This window comes from Epinephelus fuscoguttatus, linkage group LG9, assembly GCF_011397635.1.
Source record: "Epinephelus fuscoguttatus linkage group LG9, E.fuscoguttatus.final_Chr_v1".
NCBI lineage: Eukaryota > Metazoa > Chordata > Actinopteri > Perciformes > Serranidae > Epinephelus > Epinephelus fuscoguttatus.
Genome location: NC_064760.1, coordinates 20,212,893 through 20,235,327, shown reverse-complemented (window position 1 = coordinate 20,235,327; position 22,435 = coordinate 20,212,893). Strand labels below are relative to the sequence as shown.

Here is a 22,435-nt window from a genome sequence, read left to right as displayed (position 1 = left end):
AGGAGAAAAGTCATAAAACATCGACTGAGGAACGTATTAATGTTGCAGAAAAATGCTTCTCTGTAAAACATCTCGCTAAAACATTTCTGGGGATTTCAAGACCGCTTTCCTGAATAATTTATAGAAATTTCACGAACAATAACAACCAAGAGAAAATATGCATTATACATGTCAGCTTGTACCGAGACTCTGTTCTGTATGTGAATGCTTTGTGCTCGGTGTGTTTACTTATTTGTGTGTGCCTTTCTCTGTGTGTGTGTTTTGGTCATGACCTCAAACAGATGCCCTGTGTTTGTGAATATACAGTCAGAAACCTGTGAAATCCTGCTCCTCTGTTTCTTCATTCACATGTATTCTCTTTATAATTTAATCTGAGGGTCAGATAAAGTGCAGTCACAACAAGTTTACCACATCTGGTGTCTTCAAAGCAATCAACAGCACTGTGGGCAATTAATCTGATTTCCCTCTCCCCGATCTCTCCTCCATTTTAGTTTCATGTCAGTCACTCCATTTTAGTTAATCTCTCCATAAAAAAATCTTCCTCTCTTATTTTCCCTCCCTGCAACTGTCACTGTCCAATTTTCTCCATCTTTGTCATCCTTTTGCTTTCTCCAATTCTTGTAATCTCCCTCGCCCGTTCACTCAACCCTTCATCACACTCTCTGTCTCTAAATGTCCATTTGTCTTCTGCTTGGTCGCTCTGACCCATATAATACTGGACAGCCCCTATAAAGTATGTCTGCCTATTCAATCCCCACATCTTCTCCACTTTAGATAAAAGAAAAACTTTACTTTTATCAGCAGGTTGAAAATACAGCACATAAGTTAAGCAGTAGAAAAGGTTAACTTTGTGGTTGTGCTTTTTTCTGACAGCTCTTTCTACTTCCTCTTTCAATGTAATGAGTTACTTTGATTTCAGAATTGGTGACTGATAGCCTTTGTACTTGTTTTAATCCCATTTCCCATTTCCTCTGTTTCATTTAGGAGCTGTGCACCAACATGGCAGCTGAGAGTCTTGCTGAGCTCCGTGATTGGCTCTTTCTGCTCCTCCTGTGCCTCACCTTATTGGCTGAGGTGCTGGAACTGGCGGCAGCGGCAATCGCCATGGAGACGGGCGAGGGAGATGAGGGCATTGTTTGTCCCTCAGTGTGCCGCTGTGATGAGGGTTTTGTCTACTGCAATGACCGTGGCCTCAGCATAATTCCTCCACTACCACTAATGGCTGCCATCCTTTACTTGCAGAGCAACCGGCTGAGTAACGCTGGCCTGCCTCCCTCACTGGAACGCAGCACTTCCATACGAGTGATTTACTTGTATGCCAACCAGTTGGATGAATTCCCTATACACCTCCCGCCTTCGTTACGGGAGCTCCATTTGCAGGATAATAATATACGAACGTTACCGAGATCAGCTCTGGCCAAGTTACCATTACTAGAACGTTTGCACCTGGATGATAACTCTATATCCACAGTTAGCATCCAGGAGCGAGCTTTTTCTGGGACTCCACGGCTTCGACTGCTGTTTCTGTCTCGGAACCACCTTTCAAGCATCCCTGCAGGCTTGCCAGCATCCTTGGAAGAGTTGCGTCTGGACGACAATAGAATCAGCACCATCCCCACACATGCCTTTCGGGGGCTCTCCTCCTTGCGACGCTTGGTCCTGGATGGGAACCTGTTGGCCAACACACGCATTGCAGACGACACCTTTTCCCGTCTCTCCAATCTGACTGAGCTGTCACTGGTGAGGAATGCCCTGCAGTCTCCGCCAGTCTACCTGCCGTCGGCTCACCTCGTGCGACTCCATTTGCAAGACAACGGAATGACTCACATACCACGAGGGGCACTGGACGGGATGCGGCGGCTACAGAGGCTGGACCTGTCGGGAAACAATCTAACCACTCTCCCGAGAGGACTTCTGAAGGACACCGAGAGCCTGGAGCTGCTACTGCTGAGAGGAAACCCCTGGTACTGTGGCTGCAACCTTCGCTGGCTCCACGCATGGCTGCACAGCCGTGGGGCAGGGGTTACAGTCAGGGGTCTGACCTGTCAGGCGCCCGAGCCTGTAAGGGGCCAGGCCCTCAGAGAACTAACCTCCCTAATGGAGCAATGTGAAGGTCCCCCTGCTGGTCCCAGTATTGGAATGGGGATGAACCCAGCTGAAAAAGACGGAGGGAGTGACGATGGTGTTGGAGGGGGCCAAGCAGTCGCTTCAGTCCCCCATGGCAGCACCACCACTTCCTCTCTACTGGTCCCCACACAAGGTTCCCTCTTCACCCTGCGAGCCAAGCGGCCAGGCCTTGTTATGCCTCTGCCTCCCGGTGAAGGGGGACAGGTATCTGGAGAGGCCCTGGAGCTGACTGTAAAACCTCTCTCCTCGGACAGTGTACTGGTGAGTTGGCTGTGCCCACAGCCGACACCCTCCTTCCGCCTGTCATGGCTGAGGTTGGGCAGCAGTGCAGCTCTTGGTTCTATAACAGAGACTCTGGTACCTGGAGAGAGGAGGCAGTACCTCCTCACACAGCTCACCCCACGCTCCCATTACCTCATCTGCCTGCTGCCACTACGACAGGAGTCCTCCTTTGGGGGTTCCAGCATGGGTTCATCTCGAATTGGCAGCATGGACACGGACAATAAAGACTCTGCCCCAGCCTGTGCTCAGATAGAGACTGGAGAGGCTCTGGTCAGCGCAGGAGGGGAGGGGTCAGATAAAGAGGGACAGGACTCAGAACTAACAGCCCTGCCACTGGCCGGGATCATAGGGGGTGCCACAGCATTAGTAAGCCTGTTGTTAATCTTTGGCATCTTCTGCTGGTATGGACAAAGAGCAGGTTACGTGTCCGGGGACTCAGGCTCGTACAGCAGGGGCCGGGGTGGGAAACATTATGATGACTATGTAGAGTCAGGCACCAAGAAAGACACTTCCATCTTAGAGATCAGGGCCCCTCCTGCAGGGTTTCAGATGACAGCTATGGCCCATCAGCCCCTGCAGCCTAAGCTGGAGGATGTCACCTACATCCACACCATTTTCCCCTCCTCTTCCTCTTCCTCCCAAGCTAACGGGACCTACCGGAGCAGCCACGGAACCGGCAGCCTCAATGGCACCATCCTCAGCCAAACCAGCCACCATCACGTTACTTATGGTACCAACCGTGGCTACAGAGAGGGTGGCATCCCCGACATAGATTATGCCTACACGTGATGATACAGGGATGCACTCCCTGAGCCACAAATGCCAGGCGCCATTTCTGTGATGACGACCTCTTGGCCGGTGGCTGTTTTGTCCTTGGTTTCCAAAGTACCCTCTGTGCCTCTGCTGGTTCAATTCTGATTGGTTTGCTAAGTAGAAAAGACTGGTTTCAGCTATCTTGATTGGACATTGCTATTGAGTGACAGAAGTAACAGTCCTACTATACTCTACTGCTGTATACTACATTATACAGTAGGTCCTTCTTTCAGCGCTACTTATAGTTATAAATGGTTATGTTTTCTCTTTTGGATATCTCAGTGTCTTTCAAACCTACTGTTCTTCTCAGCTCATAATAATACACAGTAACTTATTTGAGGTTGATATACTAGGCTTAGCTGATTTAGCAGGAGATATATTTATAATACGAGGAAAAGGCACTTGATGTGTATAGAGATAGCTCTCATATCTTCCTACCAACTGTAAGCTCTGTGCTGTATAGATAAAAGGGATGACAGAGGGAGAAATCAATGGTTGTTATAACCCACAGATGACAATGCATCATGGTTGACATGAAAAGATGTGTTTCTAGCCCCCTCCTTTTCCTCTAGTTTACTCCCCTCCTTTTTAATTTTTCCTCCTTTCCGCCTCTTTTTTTTTTTTTGGCTGAGGCTCTTTCCTTTTATTTCTCTCGTGTCTTTTGTGGTGCCGTGAGCAGAGGACGACTTTGTTCTCGCCAAGGGAGCTGACAGCAGTGATAACAGTTCTGACAGAGACGGGAGACACAAACCACAGCATGGGGAGACTAATGAGAGGGAGAGAGGGAGCGAAAGACAGAGCGAGAGAGCGTCGGTAGGGGGGGTGATGGATGGATGGATGGATGGATGGATGGATGGATAGAACGGAAAATAAGACAAGGAGAGAGAGAGAGGGGGGTGCTGTTTTGGGTAAGGGAGGCACCGAGAGAGGTGTGTGTTGGCTTAAGGCAGAGAGCGAGGGCTGAAAATGAGAGAAAAAAGGGAGATAAGTGGGAAAAAAAGGGCGTGTGACAAATGCAGTGGCAGGAGGTAAAAAAGCAGACAAAAGGAAAAGAAGATGGGGGATCGAGAAGGGTGCGGGCGGGGTGACGAAGAGAGGTGACAGCTGGAATAATGTGACATCATCATCCAAAAAATGGCTCAAGTTTAACCCACAGTGTATCCATACTGCACTCAGCAAATACATGACTGATAACAGACTGCGCTCTTTCCTCAAGGAGTGATGTTTTGGAAGTTCAAGTCTCACTGAATGACATTTCTTGGACAGTTTCCACCTTATGCATCATTTATCTTCATCATAACTTCACATGCAAATGTCTGTAGGACATCACAAGGAAGACAATCATACAGAAAGAATCAAAAAAACGTAAAATGATTGCCAAGACTGCAGGACAAATGAGTGGCTTGAAGAGAACTCCTATAAAAAATCTCCCTTTCAGAATTAAGAAAAAGTACAGCATGTACCCAATTTCTATTGTGGTCTGGTCTCATTATTAAATTACCTTTGCAAATGAAGCGAAAGAAACCTAATCATACATCTTATAATAGTAACCCATTATCTTCTAGAGCCTGGTTAAACCTTCTTAATTGAAAAGAAGTTTTAACGGCTAATAATTTTTCGATGGAAGTCGGAACTGCACTGGTCTAATTACTCTTTGTTGAAATTCACTCATAACAATCTATCTTCAATTCAATTTAAAAAAAAGTTGTGGTTGTGACAGTCTTTATTGGTATTTAAAGTTAAAAATACAAGAGAGTAGGAGTGGGTGATATGGATCAAATCAACTATTATAATACATGTAATTTTATAGTGTGATATTTATGTGTTGGAACGTAGTATTCAGGATTTCTTGATTGAAAACTGATTATAGGCTGTTTCAAGTGCGACAAAATAAACATTCTAAATGGGTTCAAGTGTATTTCCTGTTGAAATGTTTGTTAATGCAGCAGCTGACAGGATGTTAACAGGGACCAAAGCTGCAACAGAACAGCAATGAAACCATAGAAATAGAGTCTTCTTCTATTTATATGAACGAAACGGTCCATAGATTAAATTACGAGAAGTGTCATGATTCTAGTCTGAATTAAAAAATGATTCAAATGAGCTTTTGGGTTCAATTATTGAAATCAAAGTATCTTTTTAAAAAAGAAGAAGACAAATTTGAAAATGTAAATGACAGCTGTCAGGATATAAAACCAATGATCTTTACGAATCAAGACTGGATAGTCCAAATGTGGTGTAGCCTTCCATGCTGAAAATAAACTTTATATCAAAAGTTAAATTGAATCGTGACATTAACATTAAAAGTCAAATCAAACTGTGTCAACCAAACAAATTACAAGGTAGTAATGTTTGCTTTTGTGTAATACAGTGAGTTAAGCATCTGACAAATAATAAATACTTTATCACATTGACACAAAAAACATGTGAAATTCCAATATTGCCAAAAGTAGCTATGCTTTTTTTTATTTGTAACAAAATGGCCATATACAACCAGAGATATTAACGTGAGAGCTCCCACAAAAAGATTCATGTATTAAATCAATTGAGGGAAAATTAATCTTTAACTATTCTGATAAATATTAAATCATAAAAGTCATTTTCTAAGCAAAATGCTAAATATTTCCTTGTTCGATCTTACCAATATTGACTTTTTCTTAGTCTTATATGATAGTACACTGAAATCTTTATGTCCTGGACCATCAGCTGGATGAAACAAGCAATTTAAAGACATCACCCCAGGCAGTAAATTGTTGTGATAGACGCTAATGATTAAGCAATTAATTGAAAAGATAAAAGCATATTAATCATATAGACTCACAGTATCTGTCATCAGATTGCCCCATGTCTACAAAAGAATATTTGAATTTGGAGTTTTTTCAACTTAAGGCAAAATAAAAGTCCAAAACATGACTCTAAAACAGCTGAAATTTCCTGATCTGATGCACTCTGTGAGGAAATTAGCTGACTCAGGTCGTCCAGTTCTAAAGGCCTCAGTACAGCGTCGACACAGTTCTGTGAGCAGGGATCACAGCCCGACCGCTACACTGTGCAGTTCAGCAAACAAACATGTACACACGGCATGGAGAAGGAAGCAGCACCTGCTTTCTGACTGCCTCTCGCTGACCCCACTAATATACTTTAAGGGAGGAGGAACTTCAAAGGGAAACGCTAACAAACAGCCAGAGATCAAAAGAGGAAGAGGAGAGGGTAGAGAGGGGGAAAAATAAAGAGTGAGGCCGTAGAGGGGAGGATGGGAATGAGTGATATATATATAGAGAGAGCCTGTAAGTGTTGAAACCCATTTTTTTACTTTCAGTAGCTCTCTTTCTCTTTTCCAACCTGTGCTACTGTGTTCCAGTAATATTGGACGAGCTCCAGTGTGGATTTTTTTAGGTTTTCATTTGCCTCATTTGTTTTTGTTTTTCTTTTCTTTTCTTTTTTTCTAAGAGCACTGAAGCTTCCTTTCATTCTGTGCAGAAATCCTTTTTCCTTTAAAAACGTCACCCTCAGATGTGATAATGAAAACGCTCTTATGTATAAACATAAAAATGGGTGCAAAACGCTATTCCATTTATTGGTCTGTCGTCTTTTTTTCTACACAGATGAATAAAGACTTCTAAAAGGAAAAGTAGTTTCACGAGTCTTTGTGTGTGTGTGTGTGTGTGTGTGTGTGTGTGTGTGTGTGTGTGTGTGTGTGTGTGTGTGTAGAGTGTGGAGTGTTCATTAAATCTGAAACAAAGGCTGGAGATATCAAATAATGCACTGGGAAGGCTTAAAAAAATAAAAATCAATGGGAAGCTCAAGATTATTAATATGATTTATGACGAGACAGAGTGGACCTCGTTAAATCACACACACTGGATGAATACATCAGCTGCTCCAATTCAATTGAGAGGAATCAGCCAGCCCAAAGCACACGCGTGTGTTTTCATCCCAAGAAGTTTGCGTGTCAGCGTGTGTTGTATGTTTCGCCGAGCAACATGAGAAACTGTGAGTGAGTGCACTTGTGTGGATGTGTTTGTGCTCTGTGCTCCTGTAGACATGCCTCTCATTCTAAGTGAGTGCTAATACTTGTGTAAGCACAGATCAATATAACGAACGGGGGAGTGTATAAGTGTCCATCTTAGAGTTACAGCTTGTGCTGGGTGTTTGTGAAGGAGAGTGTCACAAAGAAATGTACTTTATGCAGATAGCAACGGGCAGTGCATCTGTGTCTGGAGATGAAAAACGACTCAATATGAATGTTTGTCTAAAGAATTCATGATTATGCGTCTGTGTGTGCACTAAGGCATTCTGTAAATGTGATGCAGCTGTATCTCCACGTCTCTGCTCTTAACGACAATGCCCTGAGTTCTCATCCGTCATTATGGAGGCCTTTCACTACCCCATTCCATTATCTAGCATCAAGCCCTCCAGCTTAATTATTCTAACTCACATTACACCCAACAAAAAGATACACACTCAGAGATACTAGCACATATCTGTTGAATCTGAAACCTGCTCTTGCATTGCAACAAATGGGATCAAAGTGGATTTTTCAGATATGCCTCCACTGTGTTGCTGGAATAGTAAGCATGTTAGAGATATCAAAGACGCCATACATGGATAGTGCATACGAGTACAACAGTGTTTTCTTAAGTTTCAATGCCTCAACTTTTAATTCAGTGTGTTTCTGAATACTGCCTCTATTTTTTAAGGGGCAGTTTGTAAGATTTAAGTGGATTTAGTGATGTCTAGTGGTGAAGATTGCAGATCCCAACCGGCTGAAACTTCTCCCGGTTGGAATTCCTTCAGTGTTCACTGTTCGGGAGTTTTTTACCAGGAGCCAAATTATCCACAGAGGTCTCCTCCTCTCCAAAACAAAATAAATCAAAACCTATAAGACTGGACCATGTGGGAATTGAATTTGAAAGGACAGACACAGGAAGTGGCCACACTCAGCAGTCAGACAGGAGTCAGGTTAATTTCCAGGGCTGGTACCTGCGGTTATTCCACAGGCTAGTTAATAACCTGTCGGGCAGGAAATCCAAAGTGTGGGATCATTTTGAGAAGGTGAAGGACGAACCCAAGGTGATATGTAAACTCATCTTCATTGGTCGACTACAAACATGACAAATCATCTGAAACATGGAAGTAGCTACGTGCCCATTAGCCACTTAGCACAATCATTACTGCTTTGCCGACCGCGTCATTAACAGGCGGCTCGCTCAGTGTGTGACGTGCACTTGTAGATAAAATATAGGCCTATATTAATGAAGGTTCATTAGTACGGTTTTGTATTTCTCTGTAATGTAGCACAGTGTTAACAATGTTACTGATACTATTCTTTCTCACACCTTCAACTCAAACCATTGTGTTGCCCCACCCAAAATATATCATTTAATAATTAAGTTAATGTGGTAAACAAGCGGGCGACTAGTCGACTAATGGCCCTAAATGACCACTATTGGTCGAAAAGGAAAATCTCTAGTCAGGGGCAGCCCTACTAACAACAATAGCCAACATGAAAGCGCTAATGGCCCTGTCTAAAGCCAGTTTTTGGTTTGTCTGTTCTGGGCTACTGTAGAAACATGGCAGTGCAACATGGCAGACGCTGTGGATGAGGACCTGCTCCCTATGTAGATATAAACAGCTCATTATAAGGTAGCAAAAACACAACGGTTCTTATTTTCAGGTGATTATACACTAAAGTAAACATACTTATGATATTACATTCCATTTCTGCCAACATATCCCCCTAAATTCTGCACACTGCTCCTTTAATTCAGTGCATTTCTGAATACTTTGCCCTATTTCTTTAACAAATGAGCTCAACTCACTGATGTGCAATAAAATGGTCAGTTGCATTTTAAACTCCGAGCTCAGTGTTTTCTTCGCCACAGGGCTGTTAAGAGTGATGTAAAGCTGCATCGCACCATAAAGTGGCTTCCAGTGTTTGCATGCATTATACGCTTCTTTAGGAAAAGGTCAACGTATTCCTATAAATGCATGTATTTGGGGAAATGTATGTATGCATACATATATATACACATTCCCCCAGCTATGCACAGCAGAACCGAATAATTTCCGTGCCACAGTGTTTTCTTCAGATGCAAATGTTCCTACAAGTTTCAGGTATCATTCACTGAAGGTGAAAACCAAACAGAACGGACTGCAGGACTGATCATGAGTTTGTGTTTTCCTCACAACAGTCAAGGGCACACAGGAGAAAGACAAACAGGTGCAATATACAGACATGGGAGCACACAAAAAATAGGTGTAATAAAAATGTCAAGACATATACGTGCAGTCAAAAGGTCCATATTTGAAACACGCGTATGCATGCACAAGCAGCACTGCTACACTTGAAACAATATTTCACGGATTAAGAAACCTCTAACACAAATCCTCATCTCAGCTGCAAATCCAACTCAAGACAAACATATGAATTTTAAATCAGCCCTAAAAGTCATCATTGTTGGACATAAACTTGTACACGTGTGAGTGACTGGGGACTGGTGGTCCCAGTGTACCGCAACGGAGCTGGATAACAAACGCCAACACGTTTCTTTTCACACACACACACTGCAAGAACCCAGTGAAATACCTCAAAGGTATAAACTGATCCAACAACAACAAAACATTAAGCTGTGGTGGTCTGGGTTCCTTTGTAGCGATGGATGGAGAGGACATCACTGGAATAAACAAGGCAGAGAACAAACTAAGACAGCCTCCGGGGGATTATAACAGCACCAACTGTATGAATTAGGCTGTCTATCAGAGTGAGAGCCACTTTGGTGCCACTGCAAGACGCCTCTAGTGAGATGGGAGAAGGAAAAAAAACTTCTGCCATAAAGACACGCTGAAAGCATGAACAAAAAGATAACCAAATTGCCCTTGTACCACAGTTGTCCTCTATTCAATTTCCCAGTCTTTTTAATCTTTTAATTTAGCTTAATTATGAGCCTGTATACCACTTGATTTTTTTTTGTAACCTTGCTGAGCATCTGAAATTAAAGAAAATTAAAAGCATTTATAACCTCAAGTATTCTTTGCCTCATTAGCTGTCCTAGACTAACATTAAGTGAATAGTTGATGGATTCCTTTTCTTCATATGATAAACCATCAGGCATTCAGTTTCATCTTCTGCCTACGAGAGCAAACTGTGCAGAGAAACAACTCTGGCTGAGGAGGAACGCTTCAGGCACCGGGCTCCTGCTGGATGGGGTCCTCCAGAGCTCTCAGCCTTCACTCATGGTCGGCTTACTGCCCACCTCTCCGGGGCACTACACTCTGGACCGCGCTGAGACCTCAGCACTTGTAGTTATGGCAACTTGTGATTTCTCTGGAGTACTGACTCTCAGCCTTTCTTCAGCAGAGGCAGACACATCGTAGCCAAAAAATAAATGAATTCCAGGAGCACAGTAAATTATTCATTACTTGGTTGAAAATGCCACAGAGTGGATTGTGATCATACCAGAGGTCCAGCACACATAATGTGCTGCTGGTTCAAGGCAGCACAGTTTAATGATGAAATATGTATACATAAAAATAAAACAGTATCGACAAATAGTTGACGAAAATAATAGAATAACAGCCATAAATTTACTCCTAATTAACAAGCAATATTATTCTATTGCTCTTTCTCTACCTTATAAGACTTGGATGGCAACAAACTGTTAAGAGATAAAACAGATGGTATTCTATAGTTTTCTTTGTGTCAAAAAAATCCTGTGAAAAGACCAAAGCCAACATTGAATGTGTGCCACTAACAAATACTGTGTTCGCTGTTTATCCAAAACATAATATATGTTATTTCTCTGTGCCAAAGAGTCTTTGTGTGGGTTGGGCCGATGGACGATGCTATTGGCACTCTGCCCTTGTCTCTGTCCTCTGTCCCGACAATTGTGGTACTATAGTGGCTGATTAAAGCATATTTTTGTGTTGTTGTCAATTGTAGGTGCAGGGCATTCCTGTATCATCAAAGTGCTTCATTCACAACGTTATGCTGAGACACATTTTACCTTTATGACAAAACTGCAGCTCTTGCGTTATGGATATTGCACTTGGCCATATTGCAAAAATATGTTGATTAATTGTGCAGCCCTAGACATCGTCATGTGCCAATTTCGGTTGACATCGCGCAGCCCTACAATGCTGACCATGAATGACAGCATCCCTGCTTCAACTCCAGCCTGGAGACCTTTGTTGGATGTCATCCCTCATCTCTCTCCCCTCAATTCCTCTCATCTTTCTACTGTGACCATGGCAATAAAGACTGGCGATGCTCAAAAAATACTGGAAAAAAAAAAAAAAAAAAAAAAAAAGATATAAGGTTATTGGAGACATAAGGTATCTGCAAATATGTTGGCCAATAAATAAAAATTGCAGAAGAAAATGCTGAAAATACTGTATGTTTGAGGCAATCTAAAAACATCCAGCATTATATAGTTTGCCCACCAAAAAGCTTTAACAACTCCAAAATGTCTCCCTCAGTAATTAACTCACAGTTCTTTAAAGGAACAATGAAAGGTGTTCTTATAAAAAAACATTTGTGTGTGTAATGTGTTTACAGTTTGTGAAAAATATATCATTGTCTGAATGTTTAGACCCTTAAAAATGTCCCCGAAAGTTGTACGGTTTACTTCTGTTTGAGTAACGTTTACTAGAAACAACAATGACCATCTTTGTTTTTAAAGTATTTGGCCTTTTAAATAATGAAAGAATATATCTGAGTTTGGATTGTCCCTTCTGGGCTATTGTAGAAACATGGTGGACTCCATGGGTAAGGACCCGCTCCATATGTAGATATAAACGGCTCATTTTAATGTGACGAAAACACAATAATTCTTAGTTTTAAGCTATTATACACTAATAAAAACAGAGTTATAGAAATTATATTCCATTCCTGCCAATAGCTGCCTTTTAAATCCTACACACTGGACCTTTAAGTAGGAATAAACAAGCCTGGAGCTGATTGCCATCCGCAGGGTAAGTTGAAAAGAGACAGACTGGCACATTGCTGGTTTGTGCACAATACATAAGAATCCAAAAACTCCGGCCTTTAACTGTGCAGAACTTTGCTCATCATAAGCAAACACAACCAGTATCTTTAACATAATATTAACTTTAATATTTCATAAGACCTTGACTCTTTCACTCTACACACACCCACGCAGTAATGTGCAGAGATTATCAGCACACACATGCATGCAGATAACTGGCTCGCTCATGCATGTGCAGACCACGAACCCCATCACATGCTGTTGATCTCGCAGAAGACACAGAGACTAATAAATCTTTTCAGTGCTTGACGTTACTGTGATTGAGGTGTCCCTTGTATCCTGATGCATCTCCGCGTCCTTGACTTTTTCTTTTTTTTTTTTTTTTATGACTGACAAATCTACCCGCTGTTAGATTTCGGTTTACTTGATACACATCAGGAGCCAAACATCAAATTGTAATTTCAGGGATAAATATTCCTCATTTTTAATCATCAAGCATGTTCAAAGTGAATTGACCAAAAAATGCTAGTGCACTGAAAACAGATGTTTACCAGGGGCAAAACAAAACATTATGCTTTAATTAACTGGAATAATTCAAATAAAATGGCACAAGCTTAACGCATTCCCAGTTTAAAAGCTCAGTAAATCTGGAGCTAGGATTATACAAGTCAGATAAATCTGTGACAATAAAATGTACTGTACATTACAGGCTACAACCAGATGTTCCTTCTCTTTTCTTGGAGCTTACATCATCACAGAAACGCCACAGGATGTTTGGAACAGTCACTATGTTGACCTTTTGACCTTTTAATTCAGCACACCTCTCACTTTCAGCAAACATCATACGCTGTACAAACTGATCTGCCGATTGATTGACCTGTCCGTCAGCCCGGCTCTAACCATGGCCGCCCCTTCCACCCGTGGACAATGGTGACAACAGGATAAGTGGATAAATAGTTCCTATAAATAGTCTTGTCATTTCCTAAGCTCAGATAATGCAGCGAGGCCGACAGCATGCGCATCGGGCACCACTTCACAACAACGCCTGATAGATCGCAATTACAAGATGGTAATTGTGTGCTGTGTGTACTCCCTGTACTCTCTGTACTCTCTGTATGTCTGTGTGTGTGATTATGTGACAAAAGCGTCGTCTGTGATGAGGACATGTGAGCGCACAATGAGGGCCCCTTGTATTTGCTGGTGGAGAGAGGGGGAAGAGGACTCGGGGTTAGTTTAAAGCCCATTTTGGAGGTTACAATGATACATCCTTTGTACTTTGTTCACTAAGCTATGATTACAAAGATGAGAGAATATGGAGGCTTATTTCCAGGCCGCATTATACTTTATTATTCAAATAGCACTGCCTACAATGAGGATAATCTTCCCCCAATGTGCTTTTAATTTCCATATCTAATTTTTTCTCATTCCGTCTTGTGTGTCTCAGTTCTAGTCAACATCATTTGCACAGCTGGTTCAGTGAAACAGGGCTGGATTCAAATGTCAAAACTCTAAATGAAAAACATCAATCATCAAAGGTTGATAAACTCATTTAAAAAAGCACTCATCAGGTGATTGAAAACACACACTTTGAGTGTGTGTTTTCTTTTTTCTGTTTTCTTTTTTTTTTTAGAGCTGCTCAAGTATTCAACCTGAGCAGCCAAGGAGACGAGGACTTTGGATGCGCAGCCAAAGCCTTAATGCTCGGCTGATTACTTGTCTGGCACTAAAACCAATATTTGAAAAAAAGGTGCACTATTATTGTCATAAAGAACTGGGAATGCAAACGATTATTGCCACACTAAGAAGTGCATTAAGCGAGACTGCACAGAAAATTGAACTCTGCCCTACACGAGGGAAGACATACACGTCTGAGAGCTGGCTGCTTTACAAACTACACATTATTGTCACACTGTCACAACCTCGGAGGACTGGCTTTATATAATATCAATAAGTCTGGTCACATTTAGTCAGCCATTCTGAGCATCAAATGAAGCGCCTGTCAAATCGACTGAATCTGAAACCTGCTGATTTTACTATTCTTTTATTTGTTTTAAAGTGGACTGACACCAGCTCTGCTCTGCTCAGGCTCTGTCCTACGTCCCGACCCATCAGCAGGGCTACAACTAACGACTATTTTCATTATCTACTAATCTTCCCCTTATTTTATCGTTTCATCGATTCTTCCTAATGTCAGCAAATGATAAAACACAGCCTGTTTTATTTCCCGGAGCCCAAAGTGATGTCTTCAAATGGTAACCAGCAGTCCAAAAATCCAAAGCTATTCAGTTTATTATCATTTATGACAATGAAAAGCATCAAATTCTCACATTTAAGAAGCATGAAACCAAAAAATGTTTGGATTTTTTTGCTTCAAAATTACCAAACAAGTATTTGATACTCAAAATAGTTGCCAATTAATTTTCTATAGATGGACTAATTGATCAATCGACAAAAGGCCTTTGCACACCAAGTCAGTATTTTGTTCGAAACTGTCCCGTCCCAAAATCAGGTTTGCTTTTCTGCAATTCTTTGCACCCGTCAGAGTTGTCTGACGAGAAGTAGTAAAGAAAATATATCATAACCTGTGGGAAACATCTGTAAAAACAGAGACGAACAGGGTGCAAAGTTATTATTTCATAACTCAGGTCAAATATTCAGGTGTATGATGATGACAAGGAGTAGGATATAACAGAGGACGAGGACCGCACATATACAGAGGGAGAGTGACAGTTTAGAAAGGGAGAGGGAGAACATCTCAGCCCCTACAGGTAGACACAGTGTCAAACGCAAGATGGCAACAGCAAGGGAGAAAATGTGTCTTTCCATTTTGTCTCGTATTGTGAATTTTCGCAACAATAAAATGCATTAGACTCAGTGTGCAATAATTTCTGTGCATAACATTTTTTGTCAGTGATAGTGTAAGGGTCACAGCAACACTCTTTAAACTCACAAGTTTGCGATCTACACAGGTCACTGTCATTTATGGTCAACCACACCTAAACAATTCACATCACGCAGTTGGTTTGATTTAGAATTTGTTTATTTGCTTTTGACCATACACCTTATAGTTAGTTTTGCTTTGAGTTTAGTTGCAGTTGCCATCCATTTTGGTTATCCCTTGTGTATATACGCTCCCTCGTGTGTCATTTTGACAGGTCAGTTTGTATCACCTTGTGTAGTTATTATATTTAGTAAATTTATGTTACGTTGACCTCTTTTATAGGCCTCGTTATTCATTTCTTGGTTTGTAATTTTTCATGCATTTTGTGGGTAAATAAAAACCTACGATTTTGTCAACAACTGTCCGTGTTGCCTCACTGCTTGGTCCCTCTGACCAGTTACTCCTTGGCATTTCAGAGTCCCAGCTTGAAGCCTGAAGGCTCCCAGACTGCAGCAGATCATCTAGCACCAATTATTACAGTTTCTTAAATAACCTCAGTTAGTATTATGATTTTATAATTGTTTTACAGGACATATTTTTCCAGTCAGCTTCTTACTCTGATATGGCAGCCTGCATGAACATCTGCCAAATTTAGAACAGTTTGGGCAGGTGTGCATTTGCCTATTGTATTATGCTTTACTTATTTAACCATATTTCATATTTCTCTGTAAAGCACTTTAGTCAATAAATATTGTTTAAAAGTGCTCTATAAATACTTCCTTGTCTAAACTTTCCACCCATAGAATTGGGAATGACTGCAGCCTACAATTTTTGTAACTTTCGTAAACAGACAATCTGGTAATGACAGCCACTTTACATAACATCTGGCCAGGTGTGTGGAGGTGTTAATGTAAGGGAGAGTATGAACTTCTCTCAAGCTGTTTCTTCATGCTTCACAAAAAATGCTTCAGTCACTTTTTGTGCCTTGGAGGAGAGACTGTTCTAAAATGTGCGTTGTTATAACCCATGCAGTAAATTTATTGTATAGAGACAACAAAGTCATAGAGAGGACACAGAGTTCTTGGACTGAGATCAGGAAGGCAGTGGGATGCAGTCAGGAAGAAGCGATGATGATGGAAAGCCTTCAAGTGTGGGCACTGGGTAGCCTGACACTCAGGCTGAACTGCTGCTTCTTTCATTTGGCTTGATATCGTGTTCCTGTTTGCTAACTCCTTTGTAGAGGTTATGCTTTAATGCATGAATAGCAAGTGTCGAATCTGTCAGGCCAACGTAGTTTCTAGTCGATATGGACGCTACGGTGGTGGCTGCTAGAAGAAACTAACAACATTTTTCACAGAGGCTGAAGAAAGACAGATTCAGAGGTGTGCAGCCAGACTAATTATTCAGAGCAGATGTAAAAACTTTTGCCTTTAGGGTCCGGACAGTCCTTCTGTGAGTGTCTGTTGCCTTAGTTTTTGTGGTGTGTCCAGCACCATTGACACTAATCGGCTCCTGACGGCTGTTTATCGGCTGATTCAGGATGTCGAATCACTCTGAGTTCGGCTCAATGCAGAGGAAGAGAAACGGACATCAGAAAAGCAATGGAGCTCTTCAACAGGAACGGTTATTATCCACTAGTGTATGCTAACTACCCTTTGTTCTTTCAACATCAGGTTCTTTAGTAAATGTGCTGACTGGCTAACTTGTATTTTGAATCCATTCTGTTGGTCTTTTCCCCTTTTGAATGACAAATACAAACTATCACCGCCTCCTGGCATGGAGAGTTATATCCTCTCAAGCAAGCAAAGAAGGTACATGCTAGTTTGCTGTAGTCTTGTGGTGTGTTCAAGCACAACTTTTTGGCCAAGACACAGGCGAGCTGAGGCAACACAGCAGTCGGCCTTTGTTGCCATTACTTCCCTGACGTTGGTTTGGTGTGTCTGGGCCTTTAGACATCATTGGGCTGAACTTTGTAGAATCTAATTTATTTTAAGCGTACTGAAATCTGCCGTGCATCCAGCTTTAAGACTGACAATCTCAACTTTTTCCATGACAGAGAACCATTCCCATTCAGCACCTGCAGAAGATCCTCTTCTGGCCTACCGGGAGTTACGACGCTGCATAACAAACCAACACATTTGAACGCAGCACTTGCCTTGATGACAGAAGGTCTGATGGGCCAAGTGCTGATGATCAAGCTGACTCCTTTTCTCTTTTACTCCCTCATTCACTCCATCTCCTTCCATCTCCCACATCGGCCCAATCAGGCTAATGAGGCTCGCACTTCCTCCATCCCTTCCTGCTCGCTAAAGTGGCGATTGATTGGAGGGGTGGGAAAGCTTTTAACAAGGGAGGGGTGGGAGAGAAATAATTAGCACGAATGAGCTTTTTTGCAAACTCCTTCAGTTTGGCTTTTCTTTTTCCGTTTATTTACTGACCCGGACAACATTAGGGATTAACTCTCCAAGGGTATGTTAACTTCTCAATGTCAGGTTGTAAATCAATCTGAAGCTGTAAACTGAGGCCCGTTTGTCTAATGCCAATGTTTCGCTCCTCTCAGGTCACATCCCTGTGATGATGACTAAATGGAGGCAGTAAAGTAAAAGAAGGGGGAAGGGAGTGGGTGAAACTCTAGAGATGGACCATGAAGAATCTGAGCTTTTCTTCCACCCTCCTACTCAAATTGAGACACAAACTGGACATCAGAGCATCCCGTGGAAACCCGGAGCACTGAACCTTGAAAGCTCAAGTTTTTCAGTACACAGAGAGCATTAATGTCGCTGCCCAAATGACCAGTAGAGTGGTCTTTCTGACAGTTGTACCGTAATTAACTCGGACAGATCTGGACTGGAAAAACTAGAGCAGCAGCACTGTCTAAATTCATGCTGCAGCCAATTCACGGAGTCACTGCAGCCTCCAAACCGCGCCAATGGCAAAGACACAGATACAAGAGGACAGAGTGGACATAACACGATGATGAAGAGTACGAGATACAAGCGTCTAGATTTAAGCTAGGACGAGGCGAGGGTCAGCAGTGTGCATGTTAAGAAACTGGAAAAAAGTAAAAGAGGAGAAAGTGCTTGAAAAAGACTGGCAGAACTCTACAGCTGAACATGAAACAAAACGTCAATCAAACAGTTTAAAGCTACTTTTAAAGTGAATTTGAAGAATATACACCCTGATTCCTCTCAGTGGTAGGCCTCAGATCATCTCAAGCCTTAAAGATATGAAATACGCCTACAGCCTTTAATTTACTTTACCATCAAAACGAGGCACTTCAAGTGGGCGTGGAGGAGTAATTTTCTATTTATTTGATATGTATTTTAAAATCATGAGGAGGATTAAGTGAGAAGCCTCAAAACAAATAGAGAGAAATTACTATAGTTTGGATATTAGCTCACTTCAGAAGCAATATTACTTTATAGGGATCTTGGTAATTATGGTGAGCATGTCTCCTCAGTGACAGGCTACTCTACTAACATTAAAGATTTATATTTCATTTTTCCTTTCATGCTAACAAATCTATAAAGAACACTTTTTAATAAAAACAGGTTCCATGAAGTCCAGTCTTTGCTGCAGAAGGAAAATATTATATCTAAGCACATTTATGTGTGACTTAAGCTAAATGATCTGGCATGATTCTGGACGAATTTGGTTGTGACGATCAGCAATTATTCTCGGAGCCTGTTGCCTGAATAACAGGAAAACAGTAGTCCAAGTGACAGGAAACACCATTCAATGTGTACTGGAGAGCTGTAGGTGTGTCAACTGATACTGTTCTGTGTCAGACACTATAAATTGTCATGATGTACTAATTCTTTGGCTTTCTCTTGAGTAAACTCTCAAATGTCCAGTCCTGTGTTTTGAGTCTCTTTACTCTACAACACCCCCAGGAAATGTTCGGGTAAATCCCAGACATTTGAAGTGTCCTCAAATCCTATAAACACAGACATACACCTGGCTTATGTAGGGCTGCTGTGACAGGATTTGCTTCCTTTATTCATTTTATCTGATAAATATTGTACATATTTGTTTATTAACTGGCCCTGGCCTCCTGTCATTTTGCATACAGGCAAAGATAGCTGAGTGTCCCTGCTAATCAATTCCTCTTTTATTTGATGGAATTCAAATTCATTCAATTCAAACAGTAACATTTTAATATCTATTATGAATAAGTAAATCTTCAAACAAAACCACACAAAAAAATTACAGCTTTCAGGCTCTAAAATGTGAATGTGTCCTGCTTTTCTTTGTCTGGAATGAAAGTGATCTTAATATCTTTTAGATTTAAGCTGTTTGGATAAAACAAGCAATCTGATGCCTGTCATGGAGTCCTATATATATATATATATATATATATATATATATATATATATATATATATATATATAGTATATTTAAATGGTTTATGGTACAGACATTTGTTTAAATGGGCTACATCTTATGTATATTTCTCTTACACTTGAAACAATGTTTTTTAATGGTGTGAGGGGGATTTTAAATGTGTATCAGCCTATTCTGAGTGAGCCCTTGAATTAATGGACAACACTGGCTCTGGATGGTGAATCTTGAGTGTTTCTGTGTGATAATGGACACACGTCCAACACTGCTGCAGAACATCATGTAATTATGGGCTGTATTAAAGCACTTTGTCAATTCATGATGCTTGAATATAATAACAATTATAATGCATTTTATTTATAGAGCACTTTTCATGGTATGCAAAGACACTTTACATTAGTTAAAAAACAATCATAAAATAGAATATGTCTTGAGAAAGGTTCTTGTGATGGAAATGTCGACAATTTTTTTACCATGTGAACTGTTTAAACTGACCACAAGTAGTGGAGAGTAATTAAGAGCATTTATTATAAGTTCTGACTTAGAACAGTTTTGAAGTACGCGCACTTTGCTTGGGTATTTACATATACAATTCCAGTGCATTTATTTGACAGCTGGTGATACAAATTACTTTAAAGATCATGATATTACTTAAAAAATATCATTAAACTATAAAATATGGTACACTTTTATAGATTGAAACACCAAACATTATATAAAGTAGCTAAAATTAGCCTCACCTCACCCAGCACAAACATTTAAGTGTTATTTATTTGAATATTAATGAATCAGTAACAGTAATAATCCAATATTACAAAATACTATGACCCAGTAATAGGAGCCATTCTACTTTTGATATTTTAACTAAATTTTGTATATAACCCTGAAGACCCTTTCCCACGTTACAAAAAACCCACTAACATCTGGCTTTTTAATCCAATGGGAAATGTTTTAATCGGCATTCACACCCGGGTCAAATGACTCCGCAGTAGTCACAGGTATTTATCGCCTCCCGCTCCGATCGTCATTGATGGGAACAGAGCACCCAGGTGAACATGCAAATTTTTGCTCCTTTACCACCAAGATGCAACAACGCACCACCACAATATATCGTCTGTCTCCACCCAAGCAGCGCTCAAACATTGATCCAAATTAGTCTGCACTGAGTTTGAAAGAGAGACTGAATAACTAAGAGATGCATAAAAAGAAGTAACCACCATGACGTTTTCATAGGCCTCCACGCTCTTCTCAGCTGTTTACCTGTTCTCCGGCCTGTTTGTGATGTTAAACGTGGTGTACCAAAAAACACGACACACACACACAGAAAGGCACACTTGCTTGTTGTAGAGCTGCTCTCGACTGCTGACAATGGAAAAGGAGTCTAGAGCCTATTTTTAGTGGGTTTATACAAGTTTTAAAAAACCTGTGTACACACAATAATTTTGGTGGATATTAAAACTTTTACTTAGGTCAAATCCTGAATGCAGGACTTTTACTTTTAACAGAGTATTTTTATGATAATTTTACACAAGTAAAAGATCTCAATACTTGTTCCTTCACTGCTCCACCCACTAACGCTCTTTGTTTTCAACTTAAGAAACTTGGCTCCAACTCAACCTGCCTCTGGGTCCATGACCAACATGACCTCAGGCTCTGGGATCCTAAGAAGGGTGTTTTATTTTATGGACATTTTATTAACCATATGATTCATCCACTAATCAACAAAGCATTCAGCAGAGTAACTGATAATTAAAACAAGTGTTGCAGGTCTACAGTAAGCTAATGAAAATGTTCAGGAATGATCTTGCTGGGCACCACAAACAGCTGCTACCTTCCACAAAAAAAGCAGGACATTTCTTCAATATATAAAACATTTTTCATAATCATTGTAAACTTCTTAATATTCTTTGTGGTGCACCACAAGTACTCGGCCCAGTCTTTGACCCTGCCTATCATTACCACTGCTTACTGTTGACCTCGCTGATTAAAATCCATACAGATCAGACTCGGATGGATTTTACCCTCACACTCTTTCATTGGCTTTTGCACAACAAATCCTCTTTCCACTAAAAATAAAACGGGTTAACGTCCCCATTTGGCACTCTCTGCTCGATGCCCACCGCTGTAATTTAGTCCTGGTTTAGTAGCTGTAGAGTGGAGAGGTGGCCATTGTAGGGCCAAGCTTTGACAGCACATCATATTTACTCTGAAACTGAAGCAGCATCAGCAAAGCCAATTTGCCTCTGTAAGTGCGTACAGACATTTGACGGGCATATTGTGAGAACGTGTCCATTAGCGCTGCTTCACAAAACACAAAGTCAGCGCAGTGAGGATACTGCTGCTATAGGAACTGGAGCTAAGGAAGTACAGTTACTACAGCAGGGAGTCATAGTGCATTTCATGAGGGATCTGTAACCCGTTCTGCTTCAGAGCAGCAGCAGCAGCAGCAGCAGCGTATGAACCTGTTCTACTTTTTGAGTAAACAATACAACTCTATATTAATTCTCACAGAAGCAGAAAGGTCGGCTGAGGGGGAGATTTTTAATTTATCTTTCTTTAATTTAAGCACCAATTGTGCATGAAAACACACACATAAACACACTCAGGCCCATTTTATAGTATCTGTTTTGGGGCTTTCTTGGAGCATGCACACACACACGTGAAATATTTGTCTGCGATAGCAAACTTGGTGTGACATTTTGCATCTTGTAATGTGAGCCCGTCCTAAGAAGAGCTGACAAGAGCTCTAGGGTAGATGTATGGTAACTGCAGCACAGAGAGACATAAAGAGCTCTCAGTGTGGGGGCCTGTGGGACCTCAACAGTCTCTGTTCTGGGCTTTCCATCACCTCCTCTGACCCCTGTTACTACCAAGGAGGCTGGATGGATCACAACAACACGTCCCTCCTGATTAAAACCTTGGATAAGTGACTTGATGAAAAAGTGGCAGCCATCTAACGGGTGAAATGCAGCCTTGAAAACATTAATTCCTCAGGCAGGGAGGA

The 22,435-nt window shown here is 41.2% G+C and overlaps 2 protein-coding genes across 5 annotated transcripts in view; one reads left to right on the top strand and one right to left on the bottom strand.

Annotated features, from left to right (window-relative positions):
* flrt1b (fibronectin leucine rich transmembrane protein 1b) overlaps positions 1-4,084 on the top strand; it is a 41,632-nt gene extending 37,548 nt beyond the window's left edge. For all 3 annotated transcript variants that reach the window (XM_049585295.1, XM_049585293.1, XM_049585294.1), the window contains exon 3: positions 985-4,084. In XM_049585295.1, the coding sequence (XP_049441252.1) occupies positions 1,000-3,198 (2,199 nt within the window). In that variant the 5' untranslated portion in view covers positions 985-999 and the 3' untranslated portion in view covers positions 3,199-4,084. The remainder of the gene's footprint in view (positions 1-984) is intronic.
* The window catches only part of macrod1 (mono-ADP ribosylhydrolase 1), a 161,617-nt gene that overhangs the window by 123,840 nt on the left and 15,342 nt on the right, over positions 1-22,435 (bottom strand). The gene's annotated exons all lie outside the window — the stretch shown is intronic.